Here is a 20,266-nt window from a genome sequence, read left to right as displayed (position 1 = left end):
TGGACTAAAGTAGTAACTATCCATATGAAAGATAAGCAGTGTTCTTAAACAGTATTGTGATTATAAACAGCAATCTTTTGCCAAAGTTTAAAAAATATATATTTTATATATAGTTTTGTTTGGATGAACTGTTTGAGTAGTTGAAACATCTCAGTTTATGGGCTTCCTAACAAATTACTCTAGTTTTATTCTAAAAGTAGATTTAAATCTTGAAGAACAAATTGAAATTACTATATTTTCACTTCAGAATTATGATGACCAAAAGCCCATGGAAAAATGCAACAACATTAAGCACAAAATAAATACTCAGTGAATGAATGCTACTTGGAAAGATTTTTACAGTCTGAATGTGCCCTAGCAGGATTCTTTTCTGCCATTTATTGTTTTAACCTGTGAATGGTGTTGTTGAAATAGTGATTATTTTGTTTTTCTTATACATTATCCATGAATTGTATTTCTCACTTGGCTTTTCTTTCCCCTGATTTAAGATTCCAGAGGCTTATTTTATTAGAGATCCTCATACTTTCCTCCTTACAAACGACTTTGTTAAGGTATATGTGTACTTTTTAGTGCAAAAAACTCTCTCAAGATGTGAACTGCATGTCCTCACAGGTTAACATTTTCACGTGTAACCCCAGTTACTGGAAATAAGAATGGTTAGTTGGTTAACTGAAGCATGCTTGAAAGGAGAAGCAAAGCTTGTCTACAAAATACTAACACTTGGATGAGTCTGCAGCCTGGGAGGAGAGCACCGGGTGAATTTTCTGGACTTTTTTCATGGCTGACTTGGGATATGCTTGCATTGTCACACAGTGTGTTGACCTCTCTCCTTGATGCATATTGCTTATGACAGTCGCTCTCCCTTCCCCGCAGGCCATGGAGGCACAGATACACAACTTTGGACAGACGCCATCTCAGTTGCTCATTGAGCCCCATCCACCGCGGAGCTCTGCCATGCACCTGGTGAGACATAACTGCTGGCTGGGAATTCATTTCCTTTGAACCCGAGGAGCCTCTTTAGGTCATAAAATACCCGTTTAAGCACCACTTTTAATGCCCTCCGTTGCCCGTATAGCCGTACTTTCTTCTCTTTGTGGAAATAATAGCTCACGGTGCTCTAGCAGAGCAGGATGGAAGCTTGAATAGCTTCAGCTTCCTCTGATCATGACTTTTCCTGTCTATTAGTGTGAGAAATGGCACTAGCTTCATAACTGTACGCTTAATAAGTATATATTTACATTCTTATTTCTGCAAGAAATTTCTTGCAGAAATAAGAATGGCTGCAGGCTTTTCTTAGAGTGAACATGTTGTTTTGTTTTGTTTTAAAGGATACATCATTAGGGATTGATCTATGAACATTGGCTACTTGACAGAAATGAAGTACTGTAGTTCAAATGCTGGAATCCTCCCACCCATTCCCCTGGGAGAATATAACGTATATTTCTAATTTCATTTTGAACCTTAAAATTCATTCCCAACACATTCTTTTGTGTGCTCCTTGCAAAGAATTCTCTTAGAGAGCCAGACTGAAAGAGGCAGATCTCTGTACCCCTCAGTGCCTTTGATTCAATGCTCAGAACCAGAAGTTTTCTCTTAAGTTTTGTAAATCAACAATAATACATGCAGTAATTGTAATTATTTTATCTGCCCAGAAGGAAATCATTCTACATAGCTGCACACTGTGGAAATGCGAACTGATCTGGAAGTCTTAGTTTAGCTATGTTTTTTTAAATAATGTTAGATGTCAAACGTACATAATATTTATTCTTAAGATATAGAAAACATATTTAAAGTAACAATTTAAAGTGGTAAAGAAAATGAAAGGATTATTGGAACTTCTAGAAATAATTCTATTTGTTATAACAAAGTTTGAAAAACCTAACATTAAAAGAGTGCTTTATATAATGCCATTTATGGTAACAGTGTTGTCTACATGAAAATTTGTCACCTATAGAATCACCACGCTGATTTATAATTACTTGTAGTCTCCCTAATAAGTGTATGCTTTAAATAATAGAGTTAAACTGTCAGTTTATGTTTGGAACTTTTCATTTCATATGAGAAGTTCATTAAAGAAAATTAAATTCTGGAGTCTCTCAAAATTTCTTTTTCAGTAATTATACTTTATAATATTTATATTTATGATATAGATTGTCTAACTTTTTTATTTGACTTGTGTCTGTACTGTATGAATGTTATCTATCTGCTCTATAATTTTACATTTTATTATATATTAATTAATGCTAATTAATGATGCATGGTCATTTTGGCACCCTGTAATGATAACCCAGTAGACCCTTATCATACCTGTTCTCTGCTTATCCTCATGTAATGATCCAATAATAGCTTCTAATTTTGCTCTCCCACATCATTCGTTTAGATGTGCAGGTAGCATTGTTTTCCCTGTACGTGCACATGCTTGCCTGCTCTTTTTTAACCTTGTTTTTCCCTCAGACCTCCTCACTAATTGTGTTATCCCTTCTGTTTTCTTCTGCTCTCTTCTCCTTTCTACTCAACAGTGTTTCCTTCCACAGAGTCCACTCATGTTTAAAGATCAGATGCAGCAGGATGTCATAATGGTGCTGAAATTTCCATCAAATTCCCCTGTCACACATGTGGCAGCCAACACGCTCCCCCACCTTACCATTCCTGCCGTGGTAACCGTGACTTGCAGCAGACTTTTTGCAGTGAATCGATGGCACAACACAGTAGGTAGGTTCTCACAGGCGCATTTAAATCAAATTTAAGGATCTTAACGGTGCATCTTCTAATTTCAAGTGGAGTTTAGCTAGATACGGGTTAATCGTACTCACCAGACTGTACACAAATACATAGGAAATTTACTGCTTATTTTGGCTTGTGTCAAATAACCAGGGCTTCTGTTTTCTCTGGTGTCATTCCTAGGAACGCTCTCACTAACAGCAGCACATCACCATGGCAGCCAATCGATTTGTGGTTACATCAGAATCAGCCTTTGATATAATGTTTTTCAGGAGACTGCTGCTGTTCTTGACACAGCCTATATTAGTATGTCCCAGGTTTCAGGAGCACATAGTAGCATGCTAGAGGGTGTGCATCACTGTCTGCTATTTGAGAGAGATTTCAGGTCTGTTCGGGAGCTTGTCATAAGCCTTCTCCTGGGTCACTGTAAGATAATCTGGGACCCTAAGCAAGCCTAAGCAGCCAGACACTGAAATGTTCTCGAGAGAAGTTCAGTTATTCCCTTCCAAAAGCCCATTCCTTGGGGGTCATCCTAAACCTCCCTCCCAGCCCCTCTGCAAGCAGCTCCCTATTGCCTCTAGGTCTATCCTCTCTCCTGCCCTGGGCATGTAGGTGCTGAGGTTGTCCCAGGCACTGTTTAATAGCAGTGGTGGAGCCATGAGCTACTGCTCCATTCACGAACATTCATTCTCGTTCAGTCAAGCTTTCTAAGGTAACTTGCTGCTGTGGTGGCCCTTATGCTGCAGCATATGGAAAGTTATCAAAGGTTTCTTACAGCTGTGAGAAACAAGCTACCTCTTGTTTGTGAGAGTGTGACTCAGTAGCTAACTCAGGAACTTTGTAGGGACCAGGCAAAAAAGAAAAAACCTCTGCTCTTTACAACACAAGAGGACCCCCTAGGGAAGAGAAGTAGGCACTTCTGGAGAAGCATTTGTGAGATTTACCTTAGATGTCTACTGGAGGTAGACATAAAGGGGTTCTAGATTAACTAGGAATTTAATTACTTTAAATGTAGATGTCGCCTCAGTAAATGATTAAAGTTAGGTGAAATAGATCCCACCTCTCTCGCACAAGACTGGCCGCAGACTGATGTTACAAGCAATACAAGCAATAATTAGCGGTATGATTGGGAATTCCTTTATAATCATCCATTAGAGGAACTCTCAGAGTAGATGAGGCTAATGCTTACCACTATGAATTCTGCAGTAGGAATACAAATTTTAATGTGACTTTTATTCAGAATGTTTAGCATAATGTTAACATAAAATGTAACATTTATTCCGAATTCTCTGTTTACAAACTGACTTTACAGTTGTTGCACGGCTGTTCAGTGACTAGAACAGGATATCTGATTCCCTTCCATAAATCCGCTGATTTATGATACTCCATCAGGAGCAACTACAGTAGTTAGTAGTAGTCTAGTAGAAATCATGTAGGTCTTTATGATTCACATGACTGTGGGTTTTAGTTTTTCATATAAACTTGCATAAAACACTTGCATAAGCCACACTGCAAACATGCAGGATTCAGGTTGTGAACCCACCATGGACTAAATTTTGCACCATTTGAAAAGCTCTGGTATTTATTTAAAAGAGATGAGTACTTTCTGAATATATAATATGGGAAAGAGACAGGAAAGCAAAACTGTTCAGAAAACCAAAGTTCTGGTGTTGATCTTACCTTTTACATCTCAGCTGGCAGTGTCTTTTATTTTGCAAGAGGCTTATCCAGGACAGAGTATGAGTTTCCTAATATTACAGTAATATTATTTTAATAAATCACAACTGTAGCATAAATGATAGATTCATTGGCACAAACCTGTACACACAGTGTACAGGAACCTGTACACAGAGTTCTTCTACTGTTGTAGATTGTATGCACAGCTTTGTCTTTCTGTAAGAGTTTATACACAGAAATGGGCATTTACCTACTCATCTCACAGTAGAATCAAATGAGTCTAGTATCAGTTAAGATCTGTCCCAAACTGGCTTAGTTTTGAAAGAAGAAGGAGAAACTAGGGAAGGGAAAGTTCTTAGAGCAGTCTTCTTCAGAACCTGGCAGGGCTATCTATAGGTTCTGTTTTCTTTTAGCTTCTCCAGACGTCTATTGCCATACTGGAAAAATGGCAATTATTACTGAATATAAAGGTTGTTAGCAGAGAGTTCCCGATGTGTAACATAAGGCAGATACGTTTGAAATTAGTACAAGCTGTGCTCTCGGGCATTTGAGTTTCAACATAGTCAGGAGATCACTCAAACACCCTCTCACTTTAATTCCTTCTATGTGGGGATAAAGGTAGATGCCATATAAAATCTAGCGCTTTATCTCCAAACCTACATCATTATGTCTGATCTATTGAAAGCAGTACAGTTAGGAAAAACATGCACTATGTCACACAGGGGCTGATAACTGAACAGTCTCAATCATGAGTTTGTACATGTGTCCACTTGTTCTCCTGAACTCTGTTTCTCCTCACATGGGACATATTTTTGTGCAACATGGCATTTCTTGACAAAAACTGTGCTTTCAGTAGGGATCACTGTGACTTACACAGTGGGGGAGGTCCTCAGAAGAGCCAAAGCACTGGTCTCTGCCCTTTAAAGTGGATAAAACCATATATGCAGCCCTTAGTGCAAATTAGAACAGCTTAAGGACTGTTCAACATAGAACTAAATAGGAATAGGTGTGGAAAATTTACTGTAGTCTACAATTGCCAAGCTTGAAACTCTCTAGATAAATCCAAGACAAGGTTTGAGTTTCTGGCACTTAACAGTTTTCCGTACATAAGAAACGCATAACTGTATTTAGTCGAGGTTTTTTTTTTTCTTTTCTGTGCTACTGAAAAATCTCATCCAGTGTTCAAATGTAGCAAAGTGCTCTGTTGCATTATTTTAAAAAGTTATTTAATGAATGTCAGTGGCAGCAGAAAACACAGTGAATTAACACTCATATTTGTACATTTATAGTAATGTAAGTGAATAATTAACATATATTTCTGTAGCACAGAGGAAGAAATCTTAAAAGAGATATATATAGAACAAGCAATAGTAAGAAGTTACCTATTTTTTTGGATGTAATAACCCCACAATGCAGTTTTAAACCTGAAAAGTCATAAACATTGCAGACAGTAAGGTTTCCATGTACTTTATTCTTCCTTTCATGTGTAGGCCTTCGGGGAGCCCCAGGATATTCTTTGGATCAAGCCCATCATCTTCCAATCGAAATGGATCCATTGATTGGTATGTCAAGATGAAAATGTAGCGATACATTTGAAAACAGCGTTTTCAAGAATTATTGATTAAGCTATATTTGTATATTATGCTTCATTTAACACAGAAGATAGGAAAATATTTATTCTTGTCAGTCCTGGAGAATTAAAAGCATTAGCTATTGATGCTGAATGAATTTCATGAATACTATTTGTCACTAACATCACTAGCAATTGGTATATAAGAACCAACCAATTAAGTCAGTCACATTGTGAGCCCATATCTATAATTCTATTCTCTTTTCAAGTCACATTAATACAATAAAAGGTGAGGCTTCGGCAGAGTTTACATACTTTCATTTCTTTCCATTAGTACTGTGTATATCACTGCAGATTTAGACTGATTTCTTTTCATCCAATTTGTGATTAGGATTGTTTTAGTAGGTATTATTAAATTAATAAAGGAAAGATTAGATTTTAAATTGATGCATGATTCTATTTTTTAAAATCTTAAAAATACTTGAGAAAGTAAAATATTTTGAGAAATAGGTATCTGCTAAAAGTGTTAGAGTTCTATTAAAAGAGATTATAGGGACATGTATTTCTTATGTTCATTATTTCTCTTTAACTGTAACTTTCTGGTTTGGATTTTTTTAGAAGGTATATTTTTGAGATGGAAATTATGTACAGGGAAATTCTTAGAGCCATTTCTGAAGCATCTATGAGAAAAAGAGGCATGTTTAAACCCCTCCATATGAAAAGTTTCCTTTTCTCTATGTCAGTATTCTCGACTGAAAGACTTGTATACAGGTATCTCAAGAGAGTTACCGTTATTGATCCATATACTGCATTTGCTCATATAATGAAAATAGTTTTAGCTTCAGATTTCCCTCTCAAAAGCAAGGGCACAACCATAGTACCACCTCTTCTGGAAATCTGGGTAATTTATTGTTCACTGCCTTTCAGCGGATATACACAGAGGACCTGGAAATTTAGACTTAAGCTCTTGAAACATGCATAAACTTGGTATTGACTTCTGGAAGCAAATTTAAAATAGGTTTGTTTTTTACTGAGTCTGTTATTTCATGCAATTATGAGCAACTTAAGTAGAATAACCAAAAAAAGAGACAAAAGGAATTTCAGAGTATTATCTGCATAGGTCCTTTTCTTATCGGTAGGAGAAGCATGTCTTTCAGAGTGAGTTTTATCTCACCTAACATCAGTTATCTGAAGTCCGTTGTCTAGATTCCTTCCATGGCTAATGGAGAAAGAGAAACTGTCCTCTGGAATTGTCCACTTGGACAGCTATTACAGGATGAGATGGCTTACCATGGGCGGTGATGTCTCCCTCCAGTCAATAAAGAGGGACCCTAGATAATGAACTTAGATTATATGCTGAACTTTCAGAAGCTGATATTAGGTGAGAGGGAACACAACTTTGCTGTATTGCAGAATCCTGTCTGTTGCATTATGGGGAGTGAGGAACACATTAGCTGATTATGCCTAGTCCTTCCTAACAGCTCTTTTTCGCAACAGTCAGGCTGGATGGATTCTGCAAGGACCATTCCTTTTCATTCCATCTGGGAGATTCCCAGATGACGTTGCCTCTTTTGGCATTACTGGCAGTGGCCTGGCTCCCTGCTTGATGAGTAGGCAGTGTTAAGAATGCACATTGAATTTAAATAGCTTCATTGGTTGAATCCTTATGTCTTCAATCCAATTAAGTGTCTGCGTGCAGGGGGATAGAAAGGGGGATGTACAGCTCACTCAACACACGCTGGATATACTCCTTAGGAGAGGTAGCAACCACCAAGAGTTCACTCCGTGAAGTTTTGTTATTGTTGACTTGGTATTAAAAATGGGCTTCCGTCACCATCACTTCATCACTTCACTTCGCATCACGTTTTTGTTTTTGGAGAGTACTTCATCAGAGCACTTGAAATATTTCCACACATTATGCAGTGCATCAGGCACTAAGAAAGTGTCATCTCCTGTAAAATCTTTTGTCTTATTCAAAGGGAAACAAGGAAACTCATAATAATTTCGTATTTCTGACACCCATATAGACAGCTCTAAAGGTTCATATTCAGAATGCTTAGTCAACAACAAATTCACAGTTCATTGAAAGTTAAATGTATTCATTTTCTCCTGTAAGTGCATGACAGGAAGGTGTTGGAATGACTTACTTGTAAAATGTGTTTTGCATTTCCTTACAGCCAATAACTCTGGTGTGAACAAACGGCAGATCACAGACCTTGTGGATCAGAGCATCCAGATCAATGCACATTGTTTCGTGGTCACAGCAGATAATCGCTACATTCTCATCTGTGGTTTCTGGGACAAGAGCTTTCGAGTTTATTCTACAGAAACAGGTGACCCTACATAAAACCACCTGTTCCTTATGTGCTTTTAGGTCACAAATGGATGGTTGTCTTAATACTACTATATCTAATGCCTATGCTTACCCTTCAAGAAATAATAAAGGGTGATTTAGAAAATCCTTTGTTATTATCTGCTTATAATAGCTTTAGGATGCTTTTTTGAAGATAAAGGCTGTAATAGGAAACAGGAAGGTATACAATTTTGTTGTTGGCAACTTTTCAAACTGTACATACTTATATCCAATGAGCTGATCACATCAAAAGGATGAAGCAAAACTTTTATTACAAAATTTTGATGGCTGTATTGATTTTATCTCTCTTTATTTGATGTAATAAGAAAGGAAGTTGCATGGCCTGCTACCAATAGCTGATATTTTATTTCTCCGTCTTACAGCCTAGCCTGATGCCATTCAGTATATTGCTAAAAACTGGTTGCAATATTAGAAGGAGATGATGTTCACATTAAACCTTAGTTTGACATTAACTGAAAAAATGTACATTTTTAATATACTAATGTGGCATCATTATGGAAGAGTGCATATGTTTTCTATCTCATGCTTATCATTCATGAAATTCTCAAATAATATTTTAACACCATTTTAAAAATACTAATAGGGCAATAACTCCACTTACTATTCAGTGACTGAAGCACTGACTTGATTTTCAGATGTGAGACTTTGGCTATGGATTGACACAGAGCACAGACCTTGAAAGAAACATGGGAAGAGAAATGTTTGAGTGTTATCTTTGTGATTTTTAACTTCGTCGTAGCATACAGTGAACTCTAAGGGGCATTTATTAATGCTAATTTTAGTTGTACAAAAATGCTGCAGATATTCAGAAAAATTGAATTTGTTTCACTGTGCACTTCCTCCAGGAAAATTAACTCAGATCGTATTCGGCCACTGGGATGTCGTTACTTGCCTTGCCAGATCAGAGTCCTATATTGGTGGTGACTGCTACATTGTGTCTGGGTCTCGTGATGCTACATTGCTGCTTTGGTACTGGAGTGGCCGACATCATATTATAGGTGACAATCCAAACAGCAGTAAGTATATCCCGTTAAAAACACCTTACTGAGAGGTCCACTATCCTGCCTATTCATTTTTAGAATTCCTCAAAAAATATTACCAAATGTGTCAGCTACTTGACTTGTAGATTGCAAGTCTCTCATAAAAAGCAGATCACATGCTAAATAATTCATTGAGTACTAGCCAAATAAAACATTTAAACAGCTCATGTACGGTAACAGATAGCAATATGAGAATATTTCTTAAATTCACAATTGTTTTTATCCTTTATAGCGTCATGTCATCATAAACCAGAACAAGACAATTTTGGCCTTTAAGTGACAGGACATATATCACTGTGTTTTGATTTTCCCTTTCCCATAAATATTTTTTGTCATTTTAAGTTAGTTACTTTTTCTTTTTGTGGTACTGCATGCTGTTTCCTCAAAAAGGAAATGTCTCACATATCTTAGAATTAAATCTATCTTTTTGAAAAAGGTCTTTTTGTAGCAAGTAAACCTTTGAAGAAGCAATGTGATTGAATAAAAATAGAAAAAGATAAAATATCCGGAAGAGTTTACACTTCATTTGCAGAGGATTTACCATCAATACTTTGTAGAGTGAATGGGACACAATAACAATTTATAAAGAAGGACTCTTAAAGTGCAATATGCCTTTAGTGCTCTAGTGCCTTGAGTTTATAAGGTTCTTTCACCTAAGCCGGAAATATGACCACAGCAAAAGACAAAGGAACTTTTATCTGTGTACTACAGCTGTTCTGAACAAGACTAAATCCATGCATGTTTTTGTTTAAAGCATATTTTTCAAACTCTGAATGTGATGGTTATTTGCAGCACAATGATTCTGCCTGTTTGGATAAACGTCTAACAGTGCATCACTATCGCTTTTGGTCTTTGGTTCAAGTACAGACTGGAGGCAGTTGTAGACATGTCAGTTATAGACATCTAAGAGAAAGTGTTTCTTCAACTGAATGTCTCCTAGAAAAGTGTTTTCTTTATGTGTAACAAAATATATGTTTTATTAATTTGGCAGCAGCAGTAATTGTATTATGTTTTAATTTTCTTCCATTTATCTGTAACCAGAGCAACGAGGAGATAGATAAAAACCTGACTCGCACACCTGACTTGCTTTTGCTTTTATGAAAGACAGAAAATGGAAAGGGAAAAATACAAAACTATGTTACTATAACAAATTTCTCTGACATGTATGCATAGGAATATTCTGTCTTTTATTTTTTCACGTCTCAGATAAGAAAGTCAATCTTAAAAGTTTCATTGCAGGGCACTCTGTTTAGCTTGATGATATTTTGCTTATTGAATGCCTATGTGATTCATATCAAGTATTGGTAATTTCTGTGCTAAGAATCAAAAAAAAAAAAGAACTTGCTCCCTTCACTGAGGGAAAAAAAAAAGACTTTTTCTTGTATTTTCTTTGATTGTGTGTTGGCTTGGGCAGCCTTGACATTAATAGCTCTTTACTGATTGATACAAACATCATCCTCACTTCTTTTGGAGACAGACTTATTTTAGTTCAGATATCTTCTTGTCTTCATGAATATATGCAATATTGCAAACATGTCCTGAGAGACTTTTTCATAGCCCTTTTGGCTTTTGGGAACATACACCAATAGGAATAGATCATATTAGTGATATTATGTGAGAAGGAAATTCTACCTTTTAAGACTTCTACAGTTACTAAATATTCCCGTTGAAGTAATAACTACTAAATTCTGGTCCCTACCATGAACAGACATGATAGCTTATTGTATAATTGATTCCTTATATACTAATTTTCATGAGTGAAGTATCCTTAACAATCCTTATGAAGATATTTTTGAAGTTTTACATAGCTATTAAGTCACTGAAGTAGTTTTGTAAAGAAATATTTCCTAATGTATTGCTCTTCTATATTTACTGGTAGAAGATTAGGACTTACCTTGTAGGAAAAATGAAAGTAAGATGTTCACTGTAGGTTAAATCCAATTAGTTAACATCTTTAGAATGAATTTCTAGAAAGATGTAGATGATATTTTCAGGAAAAAAGAAAAGAGAATTAGTTTCTTAAAAGCTGTCATCTGGAGACACAGATAAGGTATTTTATATCACAGACTGTAAGAAGGTGAAGAATTCAAAGAAAAATGTCAGGTATAGTAATTATCTGGGTTAGATGCTTGACTTTATAATGATCTTTTAAGCTGAAAGACAGTTAATTATCAATTTCAGCTTCAATGCATCCAATTACCAAAAGGAACTTTAGTTGTTTCAGAAAACAGTAGGAGGGGAAAAAAGCAAGTCCCCAGTCCTAAACAGTTTATATAGTTTAAAATGTTATATATATAAAGTATATACTATTTCTTTAGAAAACATGATGATCACAATTATTTACTGTGAACTACTCTGTGGCAAAAGATTGTCAGAATAAAGTCCTTACAATTTCTGCTAAAATTCCATTTTGCAGAATCCATGAGTTAGATGAAGTCTCTACTAAAAAAAATGTATATGTCAATAACCTAACCTGTTAGACTTGTCTAGAAACCTCTACAAAACAGTCTGTGTATGCACTGTGCTCGGAGGATGACCTCAGTTATGTCTGTGGGAAATACTGAATCAACGCTAGTTTAAATAGGAGAATAGAGAATAACTGTGGCTTGGATAAGGCTCTTACAAATGGCTGTTCCAGCTGAGTAGTTGAAAACTTTCCTACTAGAGTATGGTGAGTTTCTTTATAATTGTAAAAGAATTGGTCCATATCAATGCATTCATGAAGTTATCACTTTTATTCTCTTCCAGTCCATAGCAAAGGGGAGTTTCTGGGTCGGTTTGCATTTCTCACAGTTACCGTACAGGCTGTGAGAAGAGTACAACTTGACCAGATTTTAAATACATATTTTCCATAAAATAACTTTCAAAAATAGCTTGTGTAATAACCGTATGGTTCGAATATATGTCCAGGAAGTGGGAGACTAAGTTCTTGGCCTCCAGAGACTGAGGGAATTCAAACCCACTTTTCTCACAGTCACAAGAGTGTAGAGGAGGGAGGGCCCTGTGTACTTCCAGCTTTGATGGAAAATGTCAAGCAAAATTCTTTTCTCTGCTCATGATGATGGAAAAAAAAAAGAGATAAATCAAGAAATCAGGAAGCAAAACTGCATACTTTCAACAGCAGTGTGTAGGGCATATCTTCTCCCTATTTATCCTTTCTTTAGTCCAACAAAAATTGGTTTCATGGCTATGTAGTGGCTCAGCTGTAATAACGGTAATAGAAAATATCTTTTCCTAGCCTAGCCTAGAGGTTGGTGCCTAGGGATGGTCCTGGAAAGTTAGGGATGTGGCATGAATTCTTTTTGACTGAAGTGGAGTTGAATGTAGGTTTTCTGTTTCCTGGAAGACAGCCACCATGTCTTTATGTATGTTTGGATCTGTCTTACTCCTTTAGTCTTGCTTAGGTAGGTATGCACTTTTGGGAAAACAGTGAATTGAATGGAGCTGAATCGTCCCACCAGGGTCAGATACCTACTTTCTAAGCCAGAGTTGGCCATCTGAAATAGGTAATCTGAATCTGTACCTTATTAAATTGATGAGCACATTATAAAAATCCTTTGCAGCTGAGAGAACAGGGAAAGGAATCTGTTTTCTTTTAGGAAGATGCAGCACATACAGATGATGTAGTTTGCTTATAAGCAATTTAGCAGCAGAGATTGTTATTCTTTTAAGTGATCTGGCAAATGTGAATCCTTGCAGTTCTAAGAGATTGAATAGAAAAATTATTGTTACAGAGTTTAATGGTTTGGATTTGGATTTTTTTTTTCCCTCCTTTGATATGTAGGGATTTGTTTTCACTGAGCGCTAATTTGTATACAGATTTCTTCTCACATAGCAACTGTATTAGTCATCGTAAAAAGGAGCAAAGAGACTAGAGGATATGCCCTGAAGTTCAACGTGTATTGTTATAGTTGTTTTATTTTTATATTTTATGATTGCTTTATTGAATGTCTCTTTCAAACAAGTGACTTTGAAAATGAGAATTATCTCAGAATCTTGAGCAGATACCTCAGTAAATGATAGAATTGCAGAAAAGTGAGGGACAGATGCTTTCATCTGAAACAGACACAAATTCAGAAACTAATTTGGAAGTGATAAAAATTAATTTGCACACTTTAATTGGAATCAGACTCCTGCATGAAAGGAAAGAAGGAGGGTAGGCAGCTTGTGCTAAAAGCTGATTGCATTTTTTGTCAGGTAAGTGTGTTGGACTAGGCCGCTTATCCTCTTGAGCCTCTCTGTGCAATATATTACATTCACTCTCTGACTAGTGTTCTTTAAAGGGATCAATGCTGTTCCTGTTTTGTCCCTAGAGCCTGAAATTTCATTGATCTTGGGACTTGACATTTCTCATTACCTGTTGTAGCTTCCAAGAAGATGGTCACAAGAGGTGTGAGAGTTAACCCTGCTTTTTCTAACTGGAATTGCACTGACCATTGTAAATATATTGTATCTATCAGCCCAAAGCTCAGTTTGTTTAACGTTTTAATAGTCCTCAGAGGTGCTAACTATTTCTCTTCTCCTAATAAGTGCATTCTGTATTTACTGGAAAGGCAGCATGAATGCTCCCCTAAAGGAGCTTTGTCAAATTAACCTGCGCTTTTGTTCAAGTCTGCAGAGAGTTCCACAAAAGTGCACTTTCATTCTTTCCTTTCAGAGATAATATTTTTGAAACAATTTAAAATTCCTCCTAGGTGAACATCCCAGTTTTTGTGAGCTTATATCTTAAAAGAGTAGTTATTTTGAGCTTAGGATATTCACTGTATTCTTTTATATTCCTCTACAATTCGATACCCTCTGACATGCACTAGTTTAACCTTGAAAAGGCAGCAATTTAAAAATAGCCATCAGTGTGTTCTGTACCAGGTGGATGGCTGTCTAAAGGCCTGCACAAGCATTTTTTACACATATGCAATCTACTTTGTGTGTCTAAAGAGTTATAACACTACTTTTATGCTTGTACGACTTAAGTATTAATTTGTAAAATATGGCATCTTGGCACTATTCTAACACAGTGTGGCTTAACAGATACTAACTTAAAGAACTTCCTGTGAACCGCTCTCCCCTCTTACCCCCCCCCCCCCCAAGAATGACATTCCTAAAGTGCTTTGAAAATTAGTGTGTGACTTCTGCTGCCATCATCCCAGCTCTAGCAGGCAAAGACACCTCTCTCCCAAGACTGCTGCGCAAAGGTAAATGAGCCAATAATACATCTGAACTCATAAAGGTATATCTAGCATTTTACCAACAGATCTCTGTGCACATGTTTTGCTGCATAGCCAAATGGGACAATCCAGCACAAAGCAGTTCAGTGACTTGCCAAAGTTCTCAAAGCAATTTAGTGGCAGAAATAGGAACAGACGCCAGGAATCCTTATTGTCCTCTCCTCCTTTGTGTTCTTCCTTTGGGGGCCTGCGTAGTTGTAAGATACTTGAAAGTCCCCTGACCTTAGTGAATTGCAGTTTATATACAGTGCTGCTCACATTCCTCAGCAAATAAACCAGTTCTGCCAAAAGTGGTATTTACCTTGAATATTTTGCTGTCAGCAATCTTTAAAAAAAAAAATAGTTGCTCCCTTACATTGTGGACATTGTGGTTGGCTATTTCCTATTTGGAAATCATACTTTTTGGATGTAGCCTGATCTTTTCATCAAATCCCATGCATGTCTTTATCTGACAGTAAAAATTAAACAAACTGTTATATTTTCATTTCCATGAAAGCTGTAGTATTTTCTAAGATTTTGTTTTCTGAGAGATATCCCTTCAAAAAGTGTTAATAGCAAAGACTGTGTATCATAAATGTGATACTTTATTGTCAACAAATAGTTCAGCTGTATCCTTGTACTTGCTTCCATCAAAGTGAGCGATGAAATGGAAACTGGAATTTGCCTTGTGGTCTCATCTTTCTTTAAACAGAAGACTCCCAGATGTATCCACAGAGCAATCTGTGCATAACTCCTGAAAAAGGACAACATGAGAGAAGTAGTAATACTGTTCATCCTTTTTCATTTCTTTTTTTTTCCTTACCATGAGAGAGTGCCATCTGCTACAGGAGAACCTTACAATGCTATTAAGCATTATATATTGGAGAGAGAAGGGAAGATATATTTTGTTTTAGACTTTGTAGAAGAACTTATAACTTATTTGTTTGGAAATACAAGGGAATTTTTTTTTTTATTTTCTTTCTTGCCCTCTGGTACTTCACTTCAGAGGTGCTCCTTTGGGGAAATTATAGGGAGTTTACAGTGATGGTATCTCAGTTCATAGGTAGGATATTTGCACCTGCAGTTCCCTCAGAGCTACAGCCTTTGACCTCCAGCTGCATCTATCAGTGGTGATGTGACAGTGACAGAATATTTTGCTAGATTTTGAATGATTCCTAGCGTTCACAACTTCTGTCCTTAGCCATAAAATGTAATATGATTGAGGTTCTCTTCCCCATGCAACAGCTTTTCCTGTAGAAAATATCATTGAATACACTTTTCTTTGAGCCCTAAGGGGAAAAAGTCATATTTTTAATTACTATCTGTTGCTTCTAATAATAACATTCTATTATTAATTTATACTTACTGAAAAACAGGACTCAAAGATCTACATTTCAGGACAGTTATTTCTTACAAGCATTTACCTTATGAGAAGTCCATCAAATATGCTCATTTTTCATATCCTTACATTTTGCAGTTCCATAATATTATGCCATGTTCCTAGAAAAGAGTGAGGAAAATATTCTTTTGAAAATTGTATTCTTTTTTTTTCTCTTTTAAAATTTCTAACCATCTAATAATTTCAATCTTTCACTAATGCTGATTCCTTTGTAGTCTGATGACCCTGCCATGTGCACGTCTGCAGTCTGTGTTTAAGGCACAAAAACTCCTGGGCATTATTCCTCCTCCATAATTTCCAGGAAGACTCACAGAAGAAAAAAACAAAAAAAAAGGGGAGGGAAATTCTGAAGTTTGTTGCACTATATGTATTTCTTTTTCTGTATTGGGCTATTGGAGAAATGAAAACGTCGAAGGAGATGGGGTTCACAACGGAAAACACTGAAGGAGAAATTACAGCAATGTAAAACTCAAAATATACCTAATCTTGAGTCAGATACATATAGCATCTTTCTCTGTTTCTTCCAACATTCCTCCTTCCCTAACAGTAATGCCATATTTTCAGTTCACATCTTCAACTTCCGGACCCAAAAGATTTTTTCTTACAGGCTATGTTAAAGACTGTGATACTAGGATTTATTGGGATAGCTATTTTCAGTGGGGGTAGGAAAGAGTTGCTGTACAAAGCAATGATAAGAGCGCTTTTGGCCTACCCTGTACTACTGGATCCAGAACTGAGGTCTGTACTTCTGATTTGTTTGTTACAGAGTTTCTGTGGTATAAATCTCTACAATAAAAGACTAAATTCACTGACCCACAAAATTCCATCCAAGCCCATGTTCCTAAAGCATATCTTTCAGAAATGTGTGCGATTTTACTTTACCTACCTGTTTAATTTGTTTTAGTGTTTAACTGCTTTCCAGTTAGGAAACTACATTTTATTGCAAGGTTGAAATGTGTGTAGCCATTCACCCATTGGACCTTGTTCTGCCATTAGCTACACGATAAATTTCTGGGCCGCTGGACTTCTTTTATACCTGTAACTCACCAGATATGGTAGTCAAGTTACCGCTCGGCTTCCTGTGCGGTGAAGAGAGAAAGCACTTTAAACGTTGTGCGGACTCCTGCCCTACTCTCTATATCAGTTGGGTGACCCTCCGTTGAGCTCATTTCTGTAAATGTGGATACAAGACTTTAATCTTGCTGGTTTACAGTGCCAGGAGAATTCCTTGCTCCTAGGTGCTGTTTTAGAGCATTGCACTGAAAACTTATGTTGAGGCAGTTATTCACTCTAAACTCTATAGAGACTATAGATCTTATAAACCCTTTTCTGCCCTACTACTTTCCAATACAGAATCTCCTCTCCAATAAGCAGAGCTTGTGTTTATCTGTCCAGAAATCTCAACCTTCCTTCTGACTGCATTAAAAAAAAAAAAAAACCTTTGTGTTGCATTCTTATTATTAACCATTCTTATTATTAATGCGGAGAACTTTATAGTAGTTATTTTCTCTCTTCATTATACGGTTCTCCATGAATCTTTGTATCAGCTGAATATTACCATACCTTACCAGCAAAGATTTTGTATTATCCTGTAGATAGCATTACTGGTTAGTATTTGGTCAAGAATCATACCCTCCTATTGCAACAAAATTATACGGTCAGTCATTGAATTCATTTCTGAACCATCCATGTGGTCCTCAATGGGTTCCATATAACACAGTTTTTAAATCAAAAAGTTGTACTACTAAGTCAAATATATTGAAAAAATACATGGAGGCCATTTTAACACAGCCCTCTTTATCAACTATACCTGTCGTCCTGTCAAAAACAGGTAACAGGCTTGCTTGACAAGACTTCCATTCCAAGACAGCATGGTAACTGGCATTAATGAGATTTTTTCCCTCTGATTCTTTGTTGACAGAGTTCTGGATTAATCATCCTGTTATTTTGCCTGGGATTAATGTCACAGTAATTCATCTCTAGTTCCCTAGGTCATTTTTTTTATCCTTTTTAAATATTTGAACTGTACTGGCAGAGCTCCAGTCCTTTAGAATTTCCCCAGTTTTCTGTATTTCATTTGTACAAAGTAAATATAAGCAGATGAAATCTCTGTTGTCTAGGAAGTTATTAATTTCTTGTTACTGTTTAACTTTTCTTTGCCTGGCAATGTGATATCAAATACTGAATAATTCTCTACTACATACAGGAATTTCTTTGTTAAGATGTCAGCATCGGTTATTGTTAGAAACTAGAGAAATGTTGCTATTTGTCACCTAATGTTCCATAAATGTCCATGTGAATCCACAATCCATGACAAAATAAGTTTTTCTCTTGCATAGAGAAAATAAACATCTAAGGAGTAGTCTATCCTACTCCTTAGTAAAACAAAATGTCATAAAAATGCCATATAGATCCACAGTGATATATATAAGCTGTTATATATCCATAACCATCTTTAGTTATAACTTTAATTTACAAGTATTCAGTGTGACTGTGAATCAATAATGTCTGTGCGACAGTAGTGTCCTTCTAGTAGAGTACTGTTCCTCTTCTCTTCTTTTCCTACCCCCGGTTATTGGGGGGAGAAGGAAGACAAATTATGGTCATTAATGCATGAACATCATCAACTCATTATTTAGGTTCTTAGCAGAAGTCTAAAGAGGTATATGTTCAATAGCAGATCTTTACATTACAGCTACTTCAAATATCATCATACTTTGTGTTCTATAACTGACATTTAACTTTATCTTATTTTTAGATTATACAACAGATCTCTAGTGCCTCCTGCTATCCTTGTGTATTGTTATCATCCATGCATTGCAAGCAGCATGTAACCCATTACTTCTAATACAAGAAGCTTAGTTTTTGTTAACGTGTAAATTAATGGATTGAGAGACTGTGCATGATATGATACCTGCATGCTCAGAAACCCAAGAATGAGATTTAAGCAGATTGTACCTTTCTTTGATACTTACAGATTTAAGGCAACTTATAGCAAAGTACTTTTCTTGTTAAAGCAAGTTTTGTCCAGAACTCCTTGGTTGTTTCCTATACTTATTTTTTGAATCTCTTTTTTTTTTTTTTAAACAGGTGACTATCCAGCTCCTAGGGCTGTACTAACTGGTCATGACCATGAAGTTGTCTGCGTATCAGTCTGTGCAGAGCTGGGACTAGTTATCAGTGGTGCTAAAGGTCAGAAATCTTTTTATATTTTAAGTCCTAACTTTTTTAGAGACTTTCTTGATGATACTTCTCAGTCTTCCCTCAAGCCACATATACTTTAGTTATCCAAAGTCTCCTCTACAGCGATATGTTGTAATTCCCCTGGAATTGACAGCTACTTACTCTGAATGTTAATGCTAACTACCTGTACATAGGAGGCTTAGACACAAATTAAGTTGATAGTTTCTTCCAACCATTAGCCTGCACTACTATTCCCCACAGATTTGGAAGAGGAGTTTGATAGAAGCTTATATAATAATAATGACATCTACTGATTATGAAGAAATCTGCTAGTAGAAAGCTGTATTTAGGCAGGAGGACAGCTACAAATTCTTCACTCTGATCTAACTTAATTAAATGGCAGTTTGTGGGACTGAACTCAGTCACCTTGGCAAGGGGAGCAAGAGTGAGTTCACTTGTTTGGGGGTCTGTGGACAGCATTTTGTCCAGATCATTTTTTTCAGTGAGCAGTATTGCAAATAATCAGGACTTTGTGGATTTTTTTGCAGTCTATTCTGTTAAAATTTTTTTAGTCTTCTGTTTGCACATTTTCCCTTTTATTTATTTGTAGAATCTAGAATATCCAAGTGAAAACCTGAGTATGAAACTTCTGAGTAAAGACATTGTTAACAGGAAATGCTGATGAATCATTAACTCTAGTAACAACATGCTATGGAAGAGTGGTAGGCCAAGTCAAGACATTTACGAAAAAAATGCACAGTGATGTTGCAGCTACAGTTTTGTTTGGCAGTGGTGTTATTTCATATCTTGTAAGGCAGTTTTATTTACACTTACTGCCATAATGCTGTACCCTTTCACAGTATATTTTTGCAAACTACCTCTTATTAAAATAACTGGAATTTGTACTCAGCTATCTTCAGCTTCATTAATTATGTAATACTTGGTAATTTATATATTTTTAGAGGCAAAGGTTGCTGGAGAACTGAAGACCTTTACATCAAATCCAGACTATATATTAATTCATCCAGAGAAATAGAGTCCCATTTTGTCAGCTTGTCTCCTGAGTTACTATACCCATGTTTTTCCTTTACAAACTCT

General features: G+C 36.3%; 1 protein-coding gene across 13 annotated transcripts in view; it reads left to right on the top strand.

Moving 5' to 3' along the window:
- The window catches only part of NBEA (neurobeachin), a 530,623-nt gene that overhangs the window by 503,694 nt on the left and 6,663 nt on the right, over positions 1 to 20,266 (top strand). For 10 of the 13 annotated variants that reach the window (XM_068930069.1, XM_068930074.1, XM_068930068.1 and 7 more), the window contains 6 exons: positions 874 to 963; positions 2,520 to 2,712; positions 5,889 to 5,960; positions 8,146 to 8,301; positions 9,188 to 9,358; positions 19,076 to 19,177. In XM_068930069.1, coding sequence (XP_068786170.1) covers positions 874 to 963; positions 2,520 to 2,712; positions 5,889 to 5,960; positions 8,146 to 8,301; positions 9,188 to 9,358; positions 19,076 to 19,177 — 784 coding nt within the window. The remainder of the gene's footprint in view (positions 1 to 873; positions 964 to 2,519; positions 2,713 to 5,888; positions 5,961 to 8,145; positions 8,302 to 9,187; positions 9,359 to 19,075; positions 19,178 to 20,266) is intronic. The other 3 variants (XM_068930067.1, XM_068930071.1, XM_068930076.1) reach the window with 1 other exon arrangement.

Source organism: Struthio camelus, chromosome 1 (assembly GCF_040807025.1).
Source record: "Struthio camelus isolate bStrCam1 chromosome 1, bStrCam1.hap1, whole genome shotgun sequence".
Lineage (NCBI taxonomy): Eukaryota > Metazoa > Chordata > Aves > Struthioniformes > Struthionidae > Struthio > Struthio camelus.
Note: the sequence above shows the minus strand (reverse complement) of the source record. Positions and strands in the feature narration are given on the sequence as shown.